The sequence below is a fragment of the Cornus florida genome, unplaced genomic scaffold (genome assembly GCF_030987335.1).
Source record: "Cornus florida cultivar Cherokee Brave unplaced genomic scaffold, ASM3098733v1 CherokeeBrave_3.0.0_Hap2_Chr11, whole genome shotgun sequence".
Taxonomy (NCBI): Eukaryota; Viridiplantae; Streptophyta; class Magnoliopsida; order Cornales; family Cornaceae; genus Cornus; species Cornus florida.
The window spans coordinates 74,293,622-74,318,394 of record NW_026775581.1 but is presented as its reverse complement, the minus strand read 5'-3'; the positions used below and the strand labels follow the sequence as shown (position 1 = coordinate 74,318,394).

At 39.4% G+C, this 24,773-nt stretch overlaps 2 protein-coding genes across 2 annotated transcripts; both read right to left on the bottom strand.

Moving 5' to 3' along the window:
• Positions 1-498: 498 nt before the first annotated feature.
• On the bottom strand, positions 499-23,917 carry LOC132285640 (cryptochrome DASH, chloroplastic/mitochondrial). The gene is made up of 13 exons (XM_059787834.1): positions 23,455-23,917; positions 18,627-18,766; positions 18,283-18,507; positions 18,059-18,184; positions 17,887-17,961; positions 4,723-4,839; positions 4,584-4,630; positions 4,338-4,414; positions 3,849-3,924; positions 3,474-3,543; positions 3,180-3,303; positions 2,526-2,575; positions 499-1,068 (listed from the first exon to the last, which is right to left on the bottom strand). Exons 1-13 carry the CDS (start codon positions 23,894-23,896, stop codon positions 850-852), a joined length of 1,788 nt encoding a protein of 595 aa, XP_059643817.1. The 5' UTR covers positions 23,897-23,917; the 3' UTR covers positions 499-849.
• Positions 4,846-17,787, bottom strand: LOC132285639 (uncharacterized). Its single transcript, XM_059787833.1, has 2 exons — positions 16,511-17,787; positions 4,846-16,409 (listed from the first exon to the last, which is right to left on the bottom strand). The coding sequence occupies exons 1-2, from the start codon at positions 16,533-16,535 to the stop codon at positions 14,641-14,643; spliced, it is 1,794 nt and encodes a 597-aa protein (XP_059643816.1). The 5' UTR covers positions 16,536-17,787; the 3' UTR covers positions 4,846-14,640.
• Positions 23,918-24,773: the final 856 nt, after the last annotated feature.

The following is a 24,773-nucleotide window of genomic DNA, read 5'->3' as shown; positions in this document are numbered from 1 at the left end:
AAGCTGTGCAGGTTTGTCTCATGCATATTTGTCATGGCAATTGGATTTATGTGTTGTGTTTATTACATAATAAATAAATAAAAATCCAATTTAAGCTGTTTTACTTTTTGGTGGAGTGCGAGTGAGAATGTTAATAATAAAAACCAGAAATTATAACAGTAAAATGAGGCATTTTCCCTTTGAACAAAACACGCGCGCGCACACACACCAATCAACAAAAAGCAAAGGCAGACAGGAATTAGTACATTAAAAAGCAGCCAAAAGCAATATAACATAAAGTACCTTCCGAAAAAAAATATATATATATATATATATATATAAAATAAAGTAATCTATAGCCGCAAGGGCAAACAGGAAACAAGAAGATTTGAAAAGAGAGAGAGAGAGAGAGTCTAGCGAGGAAAGGTTAGCTCTTCGAAGCCAACTATGCTTTTACTAAATTATCCTTTATATTTAGCAATCTCTTGTACCTCAGCTAGAAAATTTTGGCATGATATCTCAAAGAGAAGACAGAACTAAAATTTTGATATTTCATCATTTACAATTAAGAGTTCATTTTGAGCTACAAGGAAAATCATTCTAGCACTTCCATGGACTAATTCCACCACCAAGTACACATGCACACATGGGGAAAAGTTTTCAGGTGGGGTTTCACAAGCAACATAAAAAGATTCATTTTTATCAGCAATTTTTTTGTTCTGCAAACTTGGATGTATCTTGTACTACATGAAAATTTATGTTTTTTGCCCCATACCGGAAAGGATAAAACTTTTCAATCGGATTCTCCAGTTTACTTTTGCCTTCCATTTCCTATCCAAACAGAAAATGGAATCGAATAGCTTTGTTCTCTTATCTCTTGTGCCATTCCATCTGTTTCACACCAGTGCTGGTTCGTCTTGCTGCCGAAGTCGTATCTTTGTTGCCATTCTTTTTAGTGCATCCATATTTGAGAGGTACAATTTGCTTCATGTATGACATGCCAGGAAAGTTCCTTTTATCTTTCGGGAGTTTTTTCAACTCCGGCAACCAGTACGCTACGTATTCCCCTTCGGGATCATAATTCTGAGCCTGCAACGGATAATAAAATATTAGGACAGATTAAAATGTTCATGCTACTGTCATACTTCAATATTTTCTTTCGTGTTTAACTACATGTTATTTTAATCTAATTTTATTCTTAAGACGCTGAAAGAGACAGACAAAGGGTTAATAGTGAAGACCGTCTTTAAGTCAAAAAATACCCCTACGATTTTTTTCTACTGGCAATGATGTTTCAGTTATTCTACAAATTGGAAAATATATTTTCTTCAAAAGAGTTGATTGCAAATGATACAGAAAATAAGGCTTTAATTGGGTAAGACTTACTGAGTTTTCTTCTTCTTATTTATTAAGTGTTCTATAGAAAAGAAAAAAAATTCAAAGTGGAGGCCGGGATTAATACTTCCAAAAAGCAACGGTCTCTAAGATAGCCAGAAAGAGAGGAAGAGCAATTTTTAGACTACATTTTACAAGTTGAACTCCAAATAGTACAATTTAAACTCAAGAGTGGGTTCTCAATTTTTCTTCCCCTTAGCTTCTAACCATTTAACTATAATGCCTATACAGGGAGCTCTCTTAAAAATTAATGTTCTCCATTAAACGAGGATTGAACTGCAACCACTATGTTCACCCCAGTGAAAAGTCAGTCTTAATAAATTTGTTGTTGCTTGAACTTAAATCATGTATCAGAGCATCTAGACAAGACTTGATGCTGGAAATAGACAAAATTAACAATTATCAAAATAAAATTAAGGTTATCACCTCATGGCTGCGTGGAAATTTTTTCAACGATTTAATAAACTTTATGGAGTATTTTCTTGATGTTCTTAGGATCCCAGTGGAGAAACTCATTTTTTTGCTATTTGAGGTGGAAAAAATAAACCCTAGTCTCTGGTGATTTAAGGTTTGTGAAACTGCAAAAAAGGAGTGGTGTCTTGGGGTCATAATTAGACAAGAAAAGGTAAGGTTTTGAGGCTGTGAAAATTACTTGATGAAGAAAAGATTAAAACTTGTGAAATAAGATTTTCATGGTAAAAAATGGAGTAAAATAGATCTGGTTTTAGGGTCCAAAGCATAAATAACTTGCATCTATTCCAGCACATCAGAGAACAAATTAGGGTTTTGAGACTTATTGACATTTAACTTCCATGCCCGTCCAAAATTTTAGAAGCAGCTTCCATAGCCAAAGGAACATGTGTAAATGTTCACTACATAATTATACATATGCAGCATAAGTTAATGTATAAATCAAACAATAATTGGTCCTAATAAGTGTGCGTATATGGCCTTGTACAATACAAACAACTGCCTTTGTTGACTATATAAACATCTGAACATTTTATGCCAAGTTCTTGCTCTTTCTTTTTTCTTTTTTCTTATTATTATTATTATTTTTTTTTTTCTGTGGGACGGTTGTGGGATACCCAAATAACCTTAAAACTGAAATAATTGAAAATAAATAAAATAAAATGTTTAAGTTCACTTACTTGCTTGGGAATGCTGAAGTAACGATCCTCCCTTGGGTCATTTCCAACACCTAAAAAGAACATGGAGTGAAATGCTTGGCTCCAAATTCTCACATTTCAAGTACCAAAAAGTAAAAAGAAAACTAACTCAACTTTTCAGGAATTACAATATTGGGCAAATAAGTAAATGCCCTTAACACTAGACCCTTCCCTATAGAGAAATTGAGTTAAACTCATTCTTTTCTTTTGTTTTTCACCCACTTTTACTGCTTTAAATTGTAAAGTGACATTTTTTATGCTCTCTCATGGACATCCTAATGCTTAGATCATGCCTGAATGTGCTATCCTGATGGAAAAGCAATTTCACTACGTTATGATAACAATATCACATTACAAGGTCCTACTTTCTAATGTATCTCCCGAGTGAGGCATTGCTTAGTCATCTTTTTTCCTGGAATGGTCAACAAGTTTTGTCCTCTTCCTTCGCTACTTAAATATATATATATATACACACACACACACAAAATAAGCACTCCTAAAGTACCAAATAAATGGGAAACCCATTTTCTAAAACACATGCATGCATTTACATATACATAAAAAGTATACAGATTCTGTAAATACAAAAATTTGGATAAAAATATTGATGATTGAAGGTATGATGAAATGAATCACCTGCTCCATAGGTCCAATTACCATAATTGGAACACGGGTCATAATCCAAAAGGCAAGTTTCAAACCACTCAGCTCCCATCCTCCAGTCAATTCCCATATCCCGAACAAGAAAGGAACATACAATCTGCAGAATATAGATTAATTACTGATGATGATGAAGTGTTCTTTTTATGTTTCATGTTTCCGGCAAATCAGTATTAGCATTTCAGTCAGATGACCATTCAATACTAGGATTAAGACATGCAATCTACTAGCTATGTTCTAAAAGAAGTTCTTATTAGACTTGTGATTTACCTGTCGTCCTCGATTTGACATGAACCCAGTGGTCGACAGTTCTTTCATATTAGCATCTATGAGAGGGTACCTAAAAAGTTCAAGAAAGGTAAGCCTTATAGCTTTGATGGGCATATGGAAATGACATATAGGAAGTTCAACAATTCCAATTAGATTCCCATAGCACCACAAAGAAAGCTAGAACTTGCAAGTTTAATAGGCAATCCCTTCCATAATAGTGGAATGATTAGAACTTTAACAAATAGGCAGGTATAAGAATAACACGAGCATCTTTCCATACTACAAATAAAAAAGAGTAAAAAAATAAAATAAAAAAAAGACTCATTTCACAATGACATGGTTGTTATACATACAACCTCAGGTTAGGCAATATACCCCGTGCGACCATCTCTCCAAGACTCAAACAAAATCTCGTTTTGGCTCCATTTAGATTCGACTTTTCTTGGGCCACCTGAAAATAGAAATAAACACACTATCTGATAATCCGGAAGAAATTATAGCAATTTTTTTAATTTAATTCTACTTTGGAACTGTTATATATTTCAAAATTCCACTATATACACTAATTTACCCAAAAAAATAACAAGAGTGATTCTCAGAGTATGAATTTGCTTTTTCAGTTTGTGGTTTTACAATTTTTATTTTTTCCTTCTTTCTTTCCCTTTTTTTTTTTATTCTTTTTTTTTTGCTATATAACTTAGGAAAGGAGATGATAGCTATTAAGCTCTACGAGGGTCTCAAACCCAAGCATGTGGTATTATTCGCAACATGTCACGTCTTAGTTAGCTGGAATCTTCAAGCATCTAAATTTCCCTAAATACACTGAATTGGACAACTAAATTAGTAAACAGATCTCTGTTTTACCTAGATGGAAAAGTGAATTCCCATATTTAATTGATAGAAACCTGAAGTAATCCCTCCATATCAGTTCGAACAAAACCCTGAAATCATGATAGCTGCTTCAGAAAAAAATAACAGTGCAACAAAGTTGACCCAACTGATGAGAGAAAACAAAGATTGAATTTGTTGTTTCTGAATTTTATTTTGATTTAGACAGCAACAACTAATTTAAAATGGCACTATAATCACCACACACACACAAACAGATACCAGTATGTGGAATTATTTGATTGCCTCTCCTTCTCATATCTCTTTACCTAAACAAATTAAATGAAAATAGGATCAGTATTTTCATTGGCTTAGTAATATTAGCTAATCAATGCAATAGCTACTATGACAAGTCCCATACCTCTTCATATATGAAACGTGGAGAGAGGCTTCCTGAAGCAAGCCAAGGAGAGAATTTTGTTGAGTAATCAGGTCCCAACATCCCATTTCGGGTTTCTTTGTAGATTTTCAGTAAATCCTGCATACATGTAATAGTTGGAAGGATTTAGGTGACCATATATTAAACATTATTGGTTTCTATGTTTTTCCACTCGACCTTTTTATAGATTACATCTTCAAATCAGATTGTCTGGCACTTTAGTGGTTTACGAAATCGGTCACTGACTACATGCTAATATTGTCCAAAATTATGGTAAAGCTTTTTCCTTTCCCTTTTTCCCAACACGCGCAGTGGGAGGTGTATCATCTGTATGACAACATGAGGCCTTGGGCCCTCTTCTTGGTACGAGGAACTATTTACTTAATTAATTTTATAAAGTTAAATTTATTTACCAGAAATGTATGCAATGTTTTTCTTTTGTATTCTTGTTAACAAGCAACTGCTCCGATATCTCAAATTGTTAGGGTTTTTTCACAATACCACTTGCCTGAAAAGCTTGTGTTTGATAATGAGTCCAACAATGTATATTAAGCTTTAACACCCTCCCTCACGTGTAACACCGTCTTGCACGTGTTGAGACAAACAGAACAAACTAACACCAAAACAAAGTGCAAATTTTCACACCAAACTGACAAATAAATGCATATATATGGAGATGTGAACCCAAGAACCAAAACTTTGATACCATGTTAAACAACCAATTACCCCAAATGCTTAAATTGTTAGAGAATGGATCCAACAATGCATATCAAATTCCAAAGGCAAATAGACCAAATAAAGATCAGAACAAAATACAAACTTGCATAGAGACTCGAACACAAGACTCCTAGAATGAAAGCTCACTTCCTCAAAAGCTTACACAGTTAGAGAATGAGCCCAACAATGTATATCAAACTCCAACACACTTCCTCACATGCAACTTCGTCTCACACATGACCAATCGATATTATCCCAGATGGTATGATCTCTCCTTCCCAAAGGGGGTTGAGAGTTTGAGCCCTGCTAGGGGCAACATGTGGGTGTGTGTGTTTGCCTGAACTTTCGGGAAAAATAAAATAATACATAAATTCATCTAGTGCACGCATGGTGAGGCAAACAAACAAAACTGGAACTAGAACAAAGTGCAAACTTGCAGACCAAACAGGGAAACAATACCATATCTATTCAAACTTGAACCCAAGACCTACTAGAACCAAAACTCTTGTACCATGTTAGACTATCAATTATACCAGAAGAGCTAAAGCTATTAGAGAATGGGGCCAACAATGTATATTAAGCTCTGAGAGGCATAACTTATCAATAAGCCCCCTCACACATTTAACAAAACTCTACTTCATGATTGTCCAAACACATGCATATATTGTAATTACATCGTAGGTAGTGAGATTTGATCCAAGAACCTTACCTATTGTAATACCATTAGTATCTAACTTTATCGATACTACCCATGGTCTAATTCAAGTGGGCTGTCTAAGTGAATGTTAGTATATAGTAGAGGGGAAGTATCAAGGTTTCAATACATGAATTTTTAAATCTGACATCATGTTAGTCACCAATTTCTTTAAAAGTTTAAGCTAACGGAGAGAGTGACTGTGGAGGGAAAAAAACTCCCTCCAATAAAAAGCGCACACGTCATCACTACACATATCTACATTCCAAGGACATATAAGGCCCATCATGCTCAAGCCCAAATTGAGGGTATTTATAGCCCAAGACCGTTGTTATTTGTCCTCCAACCTCCATCAAGGCCGAATCAAGAGGTCATCAGCCCTACTTATTAATATTTAACATCCGATCCGTTACTCAAGCCCAGCCGGATCAAAATATGTTCAGCCCAGTTATTCAAGAATGCACAAGTCCTACCAGTTGAAGGATTTACCGTAGAAGGAAAATTCTGAGATAGGAAGTTCTGTACAAGGCAAGTTCTATGTATGGAAAATTAGACAATGGAAAAAACTCTATTAGTAAAGAATGTTTATATAGAAAGAATTGGAAGGCAAGCAACGCGAGTCCTACCATAATTTTACAATCTTTTGTATATAAATAGAGGCTAAGACCTCCAATAAAGAGATCAAGCAATTCTACGCTTCGAGATATATTGTTCTTGTTTATTTTACTATTGATTGAGTGAGTTGTTTTATTTTTCTTAATCATTATTGGTTGAGCGAAATTTTGCACCTACACTTTGGCACCGTCTGTGGGAATCGTATAAAAATATACTCCCACTTGTTCTTCAAATCAAATCCTTAGTCGTATCTGGAATGTCAAACGGAGAGTCAGCAATGAATCAACAGATAGAATTGATGCAAAAGATGCGAGAAGAGTTCTTGCACCAATTTGAGACACTCCGGCAAGCAAACGATACGAGTGTCGCCCAGATAGCTGCGCTTCAGCAGCAGACTCATACGCTGCACACGGCAATGGCCAGGCTAACGCCACAACCACCACCAGGCGATGCTGCAGCACCACCCCCCACCCAGAATTTACCTCCAGTTCACGAGCCTCCGGCCAACGGGACACCACCCAACGGGGCTCGACCTAATGAGGTTCAGCAAAAGCAAGGGACGAGGTCCGAGGCGGTTGCTTCGGATAATCTCCCGTGCTGCACACAGGACGAACAGGCCGAGTCCAGCCATAGGCTTACGGTATGGTCCAATGGCGTTCTAGATGGCGCACGCGTACAAGATGCCTTCGACGAAAAGAAGCTATTAAGAGTTCAGACACCAGCCGAGATGGCTAGAGAGCACAATAACTCCTTGGTCAAGACCCCCTTTACTGACGATGTGTACCTTGTGGAGAGACCAAAGAAGTTCACTATGCCATCCTTCACCCAGTTCGATAGGGCAGGAGACCCCTCTCAGCATCTCGATCATTATGCACAAAAGATGGCACTGGACGATCATAACGATCCGTGGATGTGTAAGGTTTTTCCTACCAGTTTAACCGGAGCAGCGTTAGAATGGTTCAGGAATAGGCCACACAAGTCTATCCCTGATTATGAGACCTTGTGCACTATGTTCTTAGCCCAGTATTGCGGAAATAAGAAGCAGAAGAAAAGTATCGCCAGCCTTTTCACCATAAGGCAAAGGAAGGGAGAAACTCTGCAAGATTTCTTATCCAGGTTTAACATGGAGGCCTCGGAAATAGCAGATTGCCACCCTGCCACGGCAATCGAAACATTTAAGTTGGCAATGATCCAGGGAACCAAGTTTCACACATCCTTGGTCAAATATTCCCCCCCGGATATGCAGACTTTGAACGCTAGGGCACAAATCTACATTCGGTTAGAGGAAAACGTAGCCCACCGTGCACAGCACGCTACCCTCGTCACAGTGGAAAACAAGTATCGAGAGAAAGCTGCAAGCACAAGGATGCAGAAGGTTCCTCATACCGCCACACAAGTCACCCAAGCGCCTGAGAAGAGGCGAAGGACAGAGGACAGGCTTACCCCTCTCCGTATTACCTTAGCGCGCCTATTCCAAGAGAATAAGACGAGGTTTGCAACTCCTCAGCCCATGAAACAACCCTTGGAGCAGAGGGACAAAAACAAACATTGTGCCTACCATAGAGACTATGGGCACACCAACAATGACTGCAGGTCCCTTCAGCGACAGGTAGAAAGCATGATAGCGGGAGGAGAGTTGGTGGAGTATCTCGCCACGAAGGAGTACGTAAAACCTCGGGAGGTTAACCCTCGACGGGTAGAGGGCGGTCAGGTAAAGGTTATCCATGCTATACACGGAAGGTCAGAGGATGATGAAGAGTCTGAAGAGTTGTACAGATCCAGGCTGAGAGAGGCTCATAAGTTACGAAGATTGTCTTCGGTAAACACGGTTGCACCAGGCAGCATCAACATTGAATTCGGTAACAATGATCTGTCTAGAGTCCAGCGCCCGCATGAGGACCCCTTGGTCATTAGCCTCCTGGTAGCGAATTATATGATCAGGAGGGTGCTGATAGATCCGGGAAGTAGCGCCAACATCATTACAAAAGCAGCTTTTGATCAGTTGGGGGTTTCACCATCGTCCATCAGGCCAACTTCCAGCCCCCTAATGGGATTTGATGGTACTAAGGTGAATCCGCTTGGGGTGATCGATCTATCCGTTACTGCAGCAAAGAGGACTCTGAAGGAGAACTTTGTCGTGACGGAGATTCATCCATCTTATAACCTCATTATGGGGAGAGGTTGGATCCATCGTATGAACGGAGTCCCCTCTACCCTTCATCAAGTAATGAGGTGTTTATCCCCAGATGGCAGGGAAGTCATCGACCTCTGGGGAGACCAGGTGGCTGCAAAAGAATGTTACATGCTAACGCTACATGAAGCAAAGAAGGCGTCGAAATCACCTCAGTTAGAGGCGAATCCCAAAGGCGCAATCAAATAGCAGTTACAGTATCCTCTGCCCAAGTATCTCAAGGCAGAGGAAGAAGCCGAGGCTGAAGCACCTACCGAGGAGTCCCTCGAAGCTATAGAGGTAGTCCTCGGAGACCCTCAAAAGGTCACCTACATTGGCTCATCTTGCACAGCCGAAGAGAAGGAAGCATTGATCAGGGTCATTCGGTACAATTCGGATGTCTTTGCCTGGGATCACTCGGTCTCATGCCTGGGATCACTCGGACATGGTGGGGATCGATCCTATGGTCTCATGCCATAGTTTGAGGGTTAACCCAGAATTCAGGCCAGTCAAGCAGAGGCACTGACGGTTTGCACCTGAACGGAATCGCATAATAGCCGAGGAAGTAAATAAACTATTACAAGCAGGATTCATTCGAGAGGTGCAATACCCACAATGGCTCTCAAATGTAGTAGTCGTTCAAAAGAAGAATGGGAAATGGAGGTATGCGTAGATTATACCAACCTTAACAAAGCTTGCCCAAAAGATAGCTTCCCTCTGCCCAAGATTGATCAAATGGTGGATGCTACGACAGGTTATGAGAGGCTCACATTCCTCGATGCATACTCCGGCTATAATCAAATTCCCACGAATCCTGAAGATGAGGAGAAAACCGCTTTCATCACAGAGACGGGCACTTACTGCTACAGAGTGATGCCCTTCGGTCTAAAGAATGCCGGAGCCACCTACCAGCGACTTGTCAATAAAATTTTCAATAATCTATTGGGGAATACAGTTGAAGCCTATATCGACGATATGGTGGTCAAAAGTATACGGAAAGAGGACCACCCGAAGCACCTCCAGGATGTTTTTGATACTCTCAAGAGGTACAATATGAAGCTGAACCCCACCAAGTGCTCCTTCGCCATCTCGTCAGGACAGTTCCTCGGGCACATTGTAAATAAAAGAGGAATAGAAGTAAGCCCAGCTCAGGCAAAGGCACTCATACAGAACCAAGAGCCAAAAACCCGCAGGGAAGTGCAGGTTCTAACCGGCCGAATTACTGCTCTCAGCCGGTTCATATCCCGATTATCTGACAAGTATAAACCTTTCTTTGATGCTATTCGATCCAAAAACAAAGATATGTGGGGACCTCAGCAGCAGGAAGCTCTCAATCAATTGAAAAGCTACATGACAAAACCCCCAATCCTTTCTGCTCCAACGCTCGGAGACACTCTCATCCTGTGCTTGGCAGTATCAGCTGTAGCAACAAGCGCAGTGTTGATTAAAGAAGGAGGCAAGGTTCAGCACCCAATCTTTTACACAAGCAAAACGATGACGGATGCCGAGACACGGTACAGCAAGACGGAAAAGGTAATCCTGGCGTTAATTTATGCCAAGAGGATACTTCAACATTACTTCGAATCTCACAGCATAGTGGTACTTACAAATCACCCTATACGGGCTATCCTAGCTAAACCAGACTTGCCTGGTCGAATTACAAAATGGGCTATTGAACTTAGCTTTTTTGACATCACCTATGCACCGAAGGTATCTCACAAGGGGCAGTCAGTAGCGGATTTCCTACTAGAGTATGAAGATCAACCTGAGGAACTGACACTTCAAGAGCCGTACTGGGAGTTACGGGTTGATGGCTCTTCCAACCAGAAAAGGGCAGGGGCCGGGATTGACATCACAACACCCGAGGGTACCAAGCTGCAGCAGTCAATTTTGCTAGATTTCCCAGCTACTAATAACGAGGCCGAGTATGAGGCGTTGCTCGCCGGACTTCGGCTAGCTAAACAGCTACAGGTACGATGTTTAAAAGTTTTTAGTGACTCACAGCTTGTGATCAATCAAGTGACAGGGCACTATTCTCCCAAGGAGGAACGTATGAAGTCATACAAAGATGCTGTAGAGAGTGCTATCCGGGAGTTCGATCAAATCGAGTTCCATCAGGTACCACGAGATGAAAATGCCGAAGCAAATCAATTGGCCGCAGCCGCATCATCTTCAGACGAAGAGTTGATTCGGCTTGTTCCAATCGATGTTCTCGAAGAACCCAGCATTAATCCCCGGCAAGAGGTGATGGTGATCCCGGAAGTTTCACGCGAGCCCTGCTGGATTGATCCAATCGAGGCCTACCTCAAGGAAGGAGTTCTCCCAAATCAAAAAGCTGAGGCAAGGAAGCTTAGGCTTACCGCGGCTAAGTACTCAATCATCAATAACCAGTTGTACCGAAGGTCATTCTCCGGTCCTTATCTCAAGTGTTTAACCCCTACTGAGGCTCTCACAATTCTAAAACAAATTCATGAAGGAGATTGTGGAAAACACTCGGGAGGAAGATCCCTTGCACACAAAATTCTAACCCAAGGTTATTTTTGGCCATACCTGGCTCGGAATGCCGAGGAATACTCAAGAAGATGTGACAAGTGTCAGCGCCATGGTCCAATAAAGCATCAACCTGCCGAAGGTTTGCACGCCATGGCTAATCCATGGCCGTTCGCCCAATGGGGGATTGATATAGTAGGACCGTTACCCAAAACCATGGAAAAAAAGGAGCATGTGCTTCTGGCTACGGATTACTTCACCAAGTGGGTGGAAGCTGAAGCCTTCTCTAGCGTCACCCACGAAGAAGTAAAGCATTTCATTTGGAGCAACATTATTTACCGGTTTGGGGTACCAAAAGTCATCGTAATGGACAATGGTAAGAACCTCGATAACAGAAGTACAAGAAAGTTCTTTAGCGAACACGCAATCCTGCAAAAATTGGCTGTAGTTAGTCATCCACAAGGCAATGGGCAAGCTGAAATAACTAATCGCACGATATTCGGGTGCTTGAAGAAAAAATTAGAGAAATTGAAGACAAAGTGGTACGAGAATCTCCCTCAAGTGCTCTGGGCCTATCGAACCACTCCAAGACGACCCACGGGAGAAAGCCCATTTGCTATGGCATATGGATCCAAAGCTGTCATTCCTACCGAGTCCATAATCCCAACCCTTCGAACATCCTTGGTACTGGAAGGGAACAATGAGCAACAACTCGAACATAGCCTTGATCTTGTGGACGAAAGGAGAGATGCAGCAGCAATTCGGCTCGCGGCATACCAACAGCAGGTGTGTAACAGTTTTAACAAACGCGTCAGATTCAGGAGCTTTGTGGTAGGCGATTGGGTTTTGAAGCAGGAGACAGCTCATGTAAAGAAACTGGAACCTAATTGGACCGGACCCTACAGGGTTACCGAAGTAGTGGGGAAAGGAGCATATCGTTTGGCCGAAGCTGGCGGACGTCCCATTGCGCGTCCTTGGAACGCAATACACCTGAAAAGGTATTTCCATTAGTTAAGTTTGTCAATTTTGCTACAAATTCTTCACAAATAAGGCTGAGTATGTCCACAGTCAGCCAAACTTTTCTTTATTTTGCTTCTATATTCAGTACAACTCTCCTCTATTTTTGTTTCTTTTTATAAAAATGGGGGGCCATACTACTCTATGATTATGCAACTTTTATGCATGCATCGCATTAGGCAATTTTTATGCATGTCAAGTCGCACTATGCAATTTTTATGCAATTAGAAGCAAGCTGCTAAAAAGCATTCGTCACAATGATTTTTTTTTTTAAAAAAAAAACACACAAAAAACATGAGTTATGGCCTGTGCTTAAAACTTTCTATCCCACATCGACAAAAAAGTATGTGCTACATTCTGTTATATATGGGAATATTCAAATAGTTAATTACGGTGTAAGGAGGGCCCACTGGTATTTAAGGCTGTCAAGCTCGATACCAGAGGCATTCCTTACACCGACCTTTTTGACAAAATTTAGTCTATATCCCACATCGGATAGAAATAGAAAAGAAATACGGTTCATATATACGTGGTTCACAACATTTGGTTGCCAAGAAGGAAGTATCAGTGGAGGAGGAAAGTCTCCAAAGTCAACAAATAGGAAACTTCACAGCCACTGTTACTCGCTTTCTTGGCCTCTTATCATTTTTGAATCCTCGGCCTCATAATAAGTTGTTTGAGAAAAGATATGAACAAACTTCCCCCTCAGGCTCAGCGCCGGGGAGTAGTTCATTCACTTCGGACCCTAAGTGTCCGGTTCGGCAAAACCTCCCCTCAGGCTCAGCGCCGGGGAGTAATTCATTTAACCTCCCCTCAGGCTCAGCGCCGGGGAGTAATTCATTCGCCTCGGACCCTAAGTGTCCGGTTCGGCAAAACCTCCCCTCAGGCTCAGCGCCGGGGAATAATTCATTTAAACTTCCCTCAGGCTCAGCGCCGGGGAATAGATCATTCGCCTCGGACCCTAGGTGTTCGGCTCGGCAAAAATCTCGCCTCGGACCCTAAGTGTTCGGCTCGGCAAAAATCTCGCCTCGAACCCTAAGTGTTCGGCTCAGCAAAAATCTCGCTCCGGACCCTAAGTGTCCGGCTCGGCAAAACCTCCCCTCCGGCTCCGCGCCAGGGAGTGTTTAATTCGCCTCGGATCCTAAGTGTCCAGGACAGCTTCGGACCCTAAGTGTCCTGTTCAGCACTATTCCTCCACGACTCAGTGCCGAGGAACAATCCGCCTCGAATCCTAAGTATCCAAGACAGCTTCGGACCCTAAGTGTCCTATTCAATAATATTCCTCCACACTCAGTGCCGAGGAATAATTCGCTTCAGACCTCTGGTGCCCGGATCAGAACTCTTTCCTCCGGAATCCAAGTGTTTAACACCCTGTGGATGTGGATATATCATAAGTTCATCATGATCCACCCCACATCAGGAACACACGAGAAGGAAAGAGTATGTATACGTCTACTGCAGGCAAGTAAAAGGCAAGGAGAGTTCACTTAACAGTGAATTCATTGTCCATATGAATCATCCTGAGATATCAACTAAACTGTTAAAAGGATCTCCTTCTTCCCACCATTCTTGTTTTTTCTCGGATAGCATAAATCCGAAGCATAAAGACAATGTGTTTTGTTTAAACACATTACCAGTCAGAAAAATATGAACAATATCAAAAGCATACAGCAAAAACAAATCAGGTATTGAAAGCCTAAAACAAAAAATTATATTCATTATCCCCAAACATGCTGTCCATAAAAACAAAATACATGGTTCTACTTCCTCTTCGGATCGAAGGGAGTAGATTCAAAGGCATCCACTACAGTAGGACTTGGGGTAGGAGGAATTGAAGCCGCAGGGGCAGAAGAGCTAGGAGTACCCTTCAGGTGCGCCTTCACCATCTCGGCAAAGCGGATTTCAGCTTCCAAAGCCTCTGGCCCTTCATCATATGGGAAGTGCACCCCCACCTGCTTGTCAAAAGCGTCCGGATCCATCGTCCTAGGGCCTGAGCCCTGACTATAGCCAAACCGGAACACTTTAGCACTAGCCAGGTGTGCCAGACAGGAGTAGCGCCCCTGCATTTGCTTCCCCGCCTTGAAGCAAGTAGTAAGAGCCTCAGTCAGGCGTTGAACTTCGGCCTGAAGAGAATCCACCTTAGCCTCAGAGGCTGCCAACTGCCTCTTATACGCATCCTTGGCTTCAGAAGCTATCTTCAGATTGGTAGAGGCAGTGGTGGCTCTCTTCTCTGCCTTGTCAAGATCCGTTTCCAACTTCTTGATGGAGAGGGATTGGGCTTCAGCAGTGGCGCAGAGGGCCATGGTGTGGTATAGACTTTGTATAACAGAGGAACAAATATGAGCATAAATGGAAACATAAGCAAGTAAGAGTAACATAATTCTGAAGGAGCAATGCGAACCTCTATGGCCCGGACCGGGGCAGAGGGGAGTAGTTGTTCCAACCCCATTTGGCTGATGGCTTCCTCGTCCTTTGGGAGCCACATCCCTCGAGCCACCGCCAGTGCAGCTGAAGGGTCTGTAATCACAGAATCCCCTGAGTGCAGGACTGACTTATCAACCCTGGAGAATGAAGGAGTCCAAGGAGCCCCAGTCTCAGCCAGAACAAAGGCCCTGACTTCATCTTCAGGTTCGGCCTCTCCAGCCTTTTTCCCTCTGCTTTTAGAAGGGACCTTGCCCTTGCCAGAGGATGGGGGGTTGAGGCGAGATTTCTTTATTGGTGGTTCCTCAACCTCCACCTCATCCTCAGTAGATCTAATAACGACTAAGGGTTGGGCATCTTCGGCTTTCTTTTTTAAAGCCTCAGCCCTCCGTATCTCCTCCTCAGTTATGGGGAAACTGTCAAAGGATTGTAGAGACAGATCCATGAGGTCTACAGCAACAGCACTGGAGGCAATATCCTTGAGGTTTGAAGAAGTTAGCAGGTCCTCGATAGGCGAGGGGTCACTCCAGACTCGTTCCTCAAGAAAAGAAAGTCTGTTCCTTGCTGCGGAGGATGGGAATGTAACTAAAAAAACACCAAGAAACTCATAAGTACGGCGAAACATTAAGACTTGGCAAGGAAAACAGCCAGAACACTTGGTATAAAGGGAGGTTAAGTATTCTATACCTAATTTTCCGAACTTGCGCGGGATGGGGAGCGTAATTGATTGGGGCACGAACCATTTTCCTTTAACTATAACCATCCTTTCTTTCCACTTCTTTTCGGATGAAGGAAGGTTCGTGCATATCCTCTGATGAAGGGGAGAGGTAAAAAAGAAGCGACCAGGCTCGGTCCCATGCTTAGATATATTGTAAGTAAGCAGAAGGTCGGCAAGGGTCAAATCCAAAGCCTCTAATTTCCGGCGCACCAACAGTGCCGAAAGGATGCGAAAGAAATTAGGATTTACCTGAAGGGGGACAAGACCTAACTTGTTGAAAACTAAATGATAGAAGGGATGAAGAGGGAATCGGAGGGCGTTAAGATGCCCTACCGAAAGAAGCAATTCACTCTCTTTAATTCCCTCGCCGGAGGTAAAATCGGCACCCTCGGGATATTCTGCAATTTCTACTCCCTCAGGAATATCAAATTCTTCCATTACCGAAGCAATAGAGAACTTGATGCGGCGAATAAAGATGATTGCTTTCCTCTCTTCATGAGTAAGAACATAATCAGAGCCTGAGGTGGATGTCTCGGCTGGAAGGGGGGAAATACCTAATGGATTCGACGAAACACGATCTGTAGAAACCCTAGGAAGGGGAGCCCTAATGCGAACGGGGGAAGATGAAGGTGTGGATTCAGAATCCCCAATGTCTATACGTTCGGGAGTAGATGAAGTACTCATAATGAAAGATTGAAGAGAAAGATGCGAAAAAAAACTAACCTGACAAAGCGATGGAATGAAGAGTGCAGAAGTGCAGCAAGGGCAAATGTAACTCTTGCAAAATCTTGTATGACGGAGTAATAAAGAAAGACCTCGAACCGTTTCTGAAGCAAAGTTAAAAACCGGTTTCAATTCCCTCTTTAATAGGAGCCGTCACTCAATTAAAAATGAAATTTGGGGCAAAGTGTGGAGGGAAAAAAACTACCTCCAATAAAAAGCGCACACGTCATCACTACACATATCTACATTCCAAGGACATATAAGGCCCATCATGCTCAAGCCCAAATTGAGGGTATTTATAGCCCAAGACCGTTATTATTTGTCCTCCAACCTCCATCAAGGCCGAATCAAGAGGTCATCAGCCCAACTTGTTAATATTTAACATCCGGTCCGTTACTCAAGCCCAGCCAGATCAAAATATGTTCAGCCCAGTTATTCAAGAATGCACAAGTCCTACCAGTTGAAAGATTTACCGTAGAAGGAAAATTCTGAGATAGGAAGTTCTGTACAAGGCAAGTTCTATGTATAGAAAATTAGACAATGGAAAGAACTCTATTAGTAAAGAATGTTTATATAGAAAGAATTGGAGGGCAAGCAACGCGAGTCCTACCATAATTTTACAATCTTTTGTATATAAATAGAGGCTAAGACTTCCAATAAAGAGATCAAGCAATTCTACGCTTCGAGATATATTGTTCTTGTTTATTTTACTATTGATTGAGTGAGTTGTTTTATTTTTCTTAATCATTATTGGTTGAGCGAAATTTTGCACCTACAGTGACCTTCGTTTATTTATTTCAATAATACTCCCCCTCGTGTGTGGCTCCTCAAAAATGGAATGTTCATGGGAATGTGTTGTATCTAATAATGGTTATTTTAAACACAAAACCTATGGGGTTTGATACTATATTAGCAACAAACTCCTCTAAAGCACTTATTGAATGACTTATTTACATCATCAACAGTTGCATTCATGTGCTTCTATTATAATCAACAGGTAGTTAGGAAGATTTGTGCACACTATCTTGCCTGCTTTGGAAACATGTCAATAACCAACTGATCTAAAATCTTAAGTTATAGAAATTAAGGGTAAATCAAGTATTTTTTTTTTCAATAGATCCATCTAGAACAAACAGTGTTGTTTATAACTAAGTTTAGATAAATAAGCAAGATTCCTACTATTTGTGATGGTTACTATGCATTTCCAGATGAGAATTAAACTTCTTATAGCCCATCACATTTCAATTTTTACCATCTCAACCCATGTTTTTTTCCCCTTTATCTCAACCCTTGTTAAAGGTACCAAATTTCATACATCATTATTTTTTTTTTTTTTTTTTTTGTTTGAGTGTTAAGAGGAAATAGTAGCAGAAAGTGTTTCTCTTTATGAAGTAATGAACCATTGACAATTCTTTTGTGCTTTATTTTCCAAGAAAAAATAAAAAAATAAAAGGAGGAAAGAAAAGCAGTCAGCAAAACCAACCTTACCTTGTCATTAGATTTTAGGTTTTAATTTCTTTCCCATGCCTTCTTGGCAAAATCAGTATTATTGTAAATATAATCTAAGTAAAGTTCGCTTGCCTTCTTCCAGAAATATTCATTCACTCTACTCAGTGCTGAACTTTCCCCACCCATGAACCTCATTCCTTTGTTCACCTGTATCAAAGGAAATGGACTTCAAAGAAATTTTAGCTCTATATTTCTTATATGACTATTTATGCACACTTCTTGACATACGCATATAAAAACCTACCTTTTCCTGATGAAGTGCAAGTTGATCAACTGTAGGAACACATCCCCAGTCCTCGATGCTAGGCAGCGGACCAAGTGACGTTGGGATCTTAATGCAACCTCGGATTGTAGAATTAGATTCAACAGACTGGGAGTATTTTCACAGAAAACAGAGGAAACATTTGAGGACAACTCTTCTAATAAGCCGAAAGTATGATAGATTCAAAATCATAGAAAGAACAATACCTTGCGAAATTGAGTATACACATCCGGTAAACAGCTACTACTGAATGGTAGGTCATCTACATGGTACATAGTACTACCCCATATCAGTTGTAGTTTAGTGCTATTTGTACTACTTGTGTGGATCAACGGCCCTGGAGTTAACGGTAGCACCACTTGTTGCAGACCATTGCTGACCAATCTCTCAACATTCAGCTCCTCGCTGCAAGTTTCTTTGTGAGCATACACCTGTTACATTAGATACCCACATTATTTATCTCAAGTAAGAGTTGTTTTAAGACATCATAAATCATAATAATCCATTCTAGAAAATTAATAAAAATAAGCAAGTGAAAAAATTCTTTAACTGTGTGGGCTCCAACAGCTTTTGCAACGGAAGGAAGAACATCCTCAGGTTTCCCATGTTTAATGAGTAAGTTAAGGTCCCGCTTCATCAGATTCTTTTTCAAGTCAGCCAAACATTCTATGAGAAATTGCCCTCTCAAAGCTGCCAAAGAAGAAAATTTCACAAGGCTTTAATGAGATCCTAAGTTGTCTCATTGTAAACGATATACAATTAAATTTCAAGATGTTAGATTCAGTGTCCTAAATGGTTGGCAAATTCCGTAACAAATGCCAGAGCTTATAAATCTAGTAGAGTTATTCTCAGTTGAGTGATGTAAAAAGAGTAATATTCCTGATCCAAAGTCGACCACAGCTAAAATGGTGAAGAGACATGCTTTGATCTTAAGGTAAAAAGGTAGAAATCAACTCCATAAGGTGGATTAATCACCATTAGGCAGCACAACGGTTGCATATCGAACATTGGTATTCTGTACTTTGTTTAAAATATTTAAATGCATGCAAAAATGGTTTTAAAAGATACAGTTTTTCATAAATTCTGTACAGAGTGGATCACTCTATCAATCAAAGGACTCGGGAAAAAATTCGATCTATTGAGGAGATCACGGATCGATCAAGGAGATCATGGATGATCAAAGATGTAGCAGTGACAAAGGATCAATAGTGAATCAATCCACTTTAGCAATGCAAAAAAAAAAGTTACATAGAATACAGATTTATCTGCATATTTTAGTATTCTTGGCAGTGAAAAGGAAGAAATTTTAGTTTATTTGGGCTGAGCAGACATTTTTTCTCCTAGCTCAGCATCATCAAACTCGTATAAAGCTTAAGCTGAACTGAGCTTGAAGAAGCCCAATTAAGCTTAGGCTTAGGTAAGTTGTCACATTTTGGCAGAGGACGAGCTTGTTCATGAATCTAACTGAGCCTTACTGTTCACCAGCCTACAACAATATTCATATCAGTGACAAAAACAATATACGATTTCAATGCTGATAAAACACAGAAACATATACTGGAAAGCTCATTCTAGCAAAATACTTTTGCATAGTTTAATATTGAATGAACTCAAGAAGCCTCATTAAGCTTGGGTTAGGTGGGTTTTGACACTTGGCATTGGATCAGCTTGTTCATCAACCTAATTGAGCCTTCCCATTCATCTAATTACACAAAGCAGTGACAGAAAATACATACTTAAGTTCTTTAATCACATGCCTTCAAAATGGTAAGTGACATAAATACCAAGACTTCAAGCCTGTAAGTAATAAATGCTAGTTTAGTCAGCGTAAAAGATCCTTGATTGACCCTTGACATTGGACAAACACGTTTTCTATTTGCAATTGGTTAGAAAGCTTGTTAAAGGAAAGGATAGGTGAACCCATCAAGCTTTATACGATCTATCCATCCATGTAAGCATTGGACTGATCGAGTTAATAAGTGGATTGGTCCAAGATATTCCAGTACACATTGCACTAGTCAAAGTCCAGAGTTGGACCAGGCCAGGTTCAACCAGTATGTGGTGTATTGATCAAATTTTCAGCTGAACGATTTAATTTCAACCAGTGTCTGTATGTAACACACTTTAGTTCTTTTGTAATTCAACTCTCTATATTTATCAACTTGACTTTGTCCATTAGTAAGAAAAGACATACAATAGCAAGAGAATAAGACTGAAGAATGCGATTAAGGGAGAATAACTCTAGAGGTTTAGAGACATTGACATTAGTGGTCAAGTTTTAAACTTTTAAAGATTGCTATGTTGCTCATGCAATCAAGTTTTGTGGTCCAAAGGGGGATGACAATCGCTAGTGTGAAATGGCAGAATGAGAGTTCAGTTTTTGAGGATCCAAGGACAAGTTTTAGAGGATGAAGATATGTGTGTCAAGTCTGGAATCAGTGAGTGTAATCCTGAATTTTCTCATAGTAGATTAGACAAATTTAATGGTTTTTCTTTTAAGGTCTTCCATGTAATAGCATGTCGGTTCCTTATGATGTTAGCTAGTTTATTTATTTTGATTGAAAGGATTTTAATGGCCGTGTTTAATGAAACTGAATTTTTGATGGTATTAGATAAAAGAATATTCGTAGAGACATATTCACCCCTCTTAAGTCCTATGGACCCACAAGCCCTTTAGATCCTCTGAATTGGGGTCTAAGCAGGTAATAATAAATATATTATAAATAAAATTGGGTGGTAAATTCATACAATAGGATGGTTCAATCTCCCATTCACCTCTTTGCTGGTAATAATTATCCCCACATGTAAATTAGGACGAAATCTTTCCTTCAAATTACTGGATGCGAGTTTGCGGACCATGAATTAGGTTGTAGACCTCCTACATCAAAGTGTTGGAGCTAATATTGTAACTATAGAGAAACCTAGGGCTCAATAGACTGAAGAGGATTGTGTGCAGTATTGCAAGTAAAAGTTTCAATACTATATCTAATGCTGCCATACAAATGAGTAGCATATCTCACACATTGGAGACAATACACTAAGGGACCACATTTGTGTAAAACTCAAAACTATAAGTCATTCGATAAATTCAGTGCAAGAGGTAGTTCTAAGCCTCAATCTAAGTTCATGGCTATGGAGGAAAGTAAAGATATAGGCTGTGTTTGGCGTGGCTTCTGGAAGCTCCAAAACGGGCTTTTAAGCCCAGGAAGAAATTCTACAAAAAAGTGAGTGTTCGGTAAATATTTTTAAAAGGGCTTCCTTATAAAGCCCAACTCTTCAAAAGTCCGTTCTACCGAAGCAACAAAATGAGGCTTCTCAAATTCACTTCTCGGGAAGCAAGGAGGATTTTAAGTGATAAATATTGTTGTTACAATTTTGACCTTATAAATTATAATTTTTTTCCAAATTAACCTTCGTTCTCAATTTTATTACAAGAGCAATCTATGTCTGCCGGGGAGATGACGAACTAATAGGAAAAAGAAAATTCGCGTGCTCTCCTTTCTCGCCGAAGTTCCACAGAGTTACTCAGCCCACAAGTGTTCGTATTTCTGCCGGAGAATATTATGTATTTAGGATTTTGAAGATGAATTTGAGTGTTGCTACACTCCTAATCGTAGTATTTTTCATCAAATTCTCCATTCCCAATTTGCCACCGCCCTAGAATCCATTATCGAATCATCGTTTATGTAAGTTCACCTCTATCAATCTCTAGAATTTCTTTGACCAATGAAGAGTTTTGGCATGTTTCATCTCCTATGGAGAGTTTAAAAATTCCTATGGAATATGCGGGAAAAAAATTCCTATGGAATAAGCAAAAAATTTCCTACAAAAAATATTTGTATGGAATAGGCGGGCAAAAAAAATTGCGCGGGCAGAAAAAATTCATACAAAAAAATTTCGTATGGAATAGGGGGGGCAAAAAAAAATTCCGAGAGAAAATTTAGGACTAAGATTCCTATTCAACAAATTTCCAATTCTCTAAATGCTACAGCTATATATATTATCTTTCGTAGCTCTTTCAATTTCTGCAAATTCTTTGCACAATTCATAAGTTGCAAAACTCGGACTCAGGTTCGACATGATTTTTTAAGTGCATCATAGCACAATTCATTTCTTTTGCAAAATTATTCTCATTTTTGTTGAATATGTTATTTTCCTTCTATATTTAAATTATTGATCATGTTTACTTTATATATAAATGGAAATTTATTATCTTCTTTAAATAATATTTAACATATCAAGTATCCATTTTTAGTGGTAGAAGTGTTCTATCTAATTGTTCATTTTAATTTTATGTTAATTACAATTTTTTTTTTTTTAATTACTAAACTGTTGATATGATTCAATATTTGTGTCAAATAGAATATAGAAAAATATTATGTAAGGATATTATTGTAAATTTGTAGTTATTTAATAGTAGAAGGACTTCGTTGACTTTGCAACCAAACACATATCGCGTGAGTAAAATCACTTTTGTACATAAAAGAAGCTCTCAAAAGTAAGGTTAACCAAACGCCTTTTTTATTTCTAAATTCCTTCGTATAAGTGATTCTTGAAAGTCCGTTGTATTGAAAGGACTTTTCACAACAGGAAGCTTATCCAAACACAGCCATAGACTCTTCTAACAGAAGTTCTCTCTAGGATTTTGAACTTGCTTTACCATAAACAGAGAAGAACATATACAGTATGACCCTGAAGTCTTCAAAATTAACAATAATAATGATAATAAATTGAACTATTGGAACCAGTGTTTCAAATCTCGGCAATAGCCCAGCCTCAGCCGAGTCATCCAAAACAGGCATATTCTCATTTCAAACTTCCAAGCTAACTTGCAAGTTACAACTCACTATCATATATTAGTTTGAGTGTCAAAAAATAATTTGTTGCTTTAAAATGTTGCACGCGTCTTAATGGTTTGTTTATTTCATGTATATATATATTTTTTTCTACTGGCCAAAAATTAATGAAAAAGAGTAATAAATTAGAAAATTTATAGTGCTGAAAGCATCTTAAAGTTTAATTTATCAAATTCTGGAGTTAAAAGTTGTGTATCAATTTATTTTGATGAAGTTTTGTAACAACATTATCACACAAAAAATAATAATTTGGCCCAGTATTTAAAATCCTAAACAAAAACAGAAAATCAAGTTTCTTTTGTCTATGCTTGTTATGCCCCTCTTCTCCCCTGTACATAGTTTTTTTTCTCTGTTTGTAATAGCTTAATTACCCCCCCAAAAAAAAAATTTTAAATCAAAATTCTCAAATATATAAAAACCCAAGTAATGCATAACACATCCAAACTAAATTAAGAAAGAAAAAAAAAAATTCCAAGGCCATTCAATATATAAAAAGAAATGTGATAAAAGAGATATATATACCTCCAGTTTTAGGGAAGCCAAAGTGATGGGTGGTGCCAAAAAGTCTAGGATCAACACAATATACTGGCAAAACCTCCTCAGAAGAAACCCAAGCCCTGAACAAAGCCTCATTGTCCAATACTCTCAAATCATTCCTGAACCAAACAATAGCAACCCCTTTACCACTTCTTTTTGGCATTGAAGACGACGAGTACCTTTGAAATGTTTGGTCCGCAATTCGGTCCATTTCGTCTGGGCTCACTTCGGGGACCTGATGTGTTGCAGAAAATGATCTTGAATTGGCGGGATTGTTCATGATGCGATGATGATGAGAGAGGATTGAAATGAGGAGATGGGTTTGATTTGAATGGAAGACTGTAACGGTAGGATTTGATGGGAAGGTGAAGGTGAGTTTTTTCCAGGGAAGAAGTGGTGTGAGTGAGAAACGGATGATACTTGTCATGTTTGGATTTCTAGAGAGAGAGAGAGAGAGAAAGAAAGGGTTTAAGGTGTTGGGGAGATGACACGTGGGGGTTGTTGTAGTCTAGTTTACGTGGCGCGTTCTTGGCCTATGGAAGAATTCTTTGGTGGATGTGTACCAATGAGGGCCACATGAGTTGTCAATGTAGGAAAAGTCTTTTTATTTTCTACTGCTAAAAGAAAATCTAGCATATACAAAGACAGTTTTGTATGATAAATTGGGTATTTTTTTTGTTGTTGAGGTGGATTTGGACATTTTGATAAATTTTGCAGTAAACCGTAATAGGGTAATAGAACACAAAAATTCAAAGGGACTTTTTCACCAATGAGAGCGCCCCAATACAAATCACCTGCCGATTGAAATATGGGCATCATTCAACACAATGTTAGGTGAAAATATTTTTTGTAATTCTCTAATATTTATTTTGGTGTATAATTAAATTTAATAATTAATTATTTAGTCTTGAATTTTTAATCTCTTTTTAAAAAATAAGAGTCTGATACAGTTATGCCACGATCCGTTAGTTATTTACGTAATTTTCTTAATGTTTTCTTTTGATTATTGTAGGTGCACACAATTTCGATCGAACTGAACACAACAGTTCAATTAGAAGAACTTTATGCTCAAACACTTGCTGAGAAAACAAATAATCAATGAATAAAAAGAGAAAGAGAAAGCAATATAAGGAAGAACAAGGGCGCTTATATCTGTTACAATGAAATCATTTTGGGTCTTGCCACATATTTATATCTGTTACAATGAGATCATTTTGGAGCTAACATTGGGCTTTCCATACATGGGGCTCAATCAATTTCTGATTCCTTGCGATTTGTTGCGGACGTTACTCTCGTTAACCAAG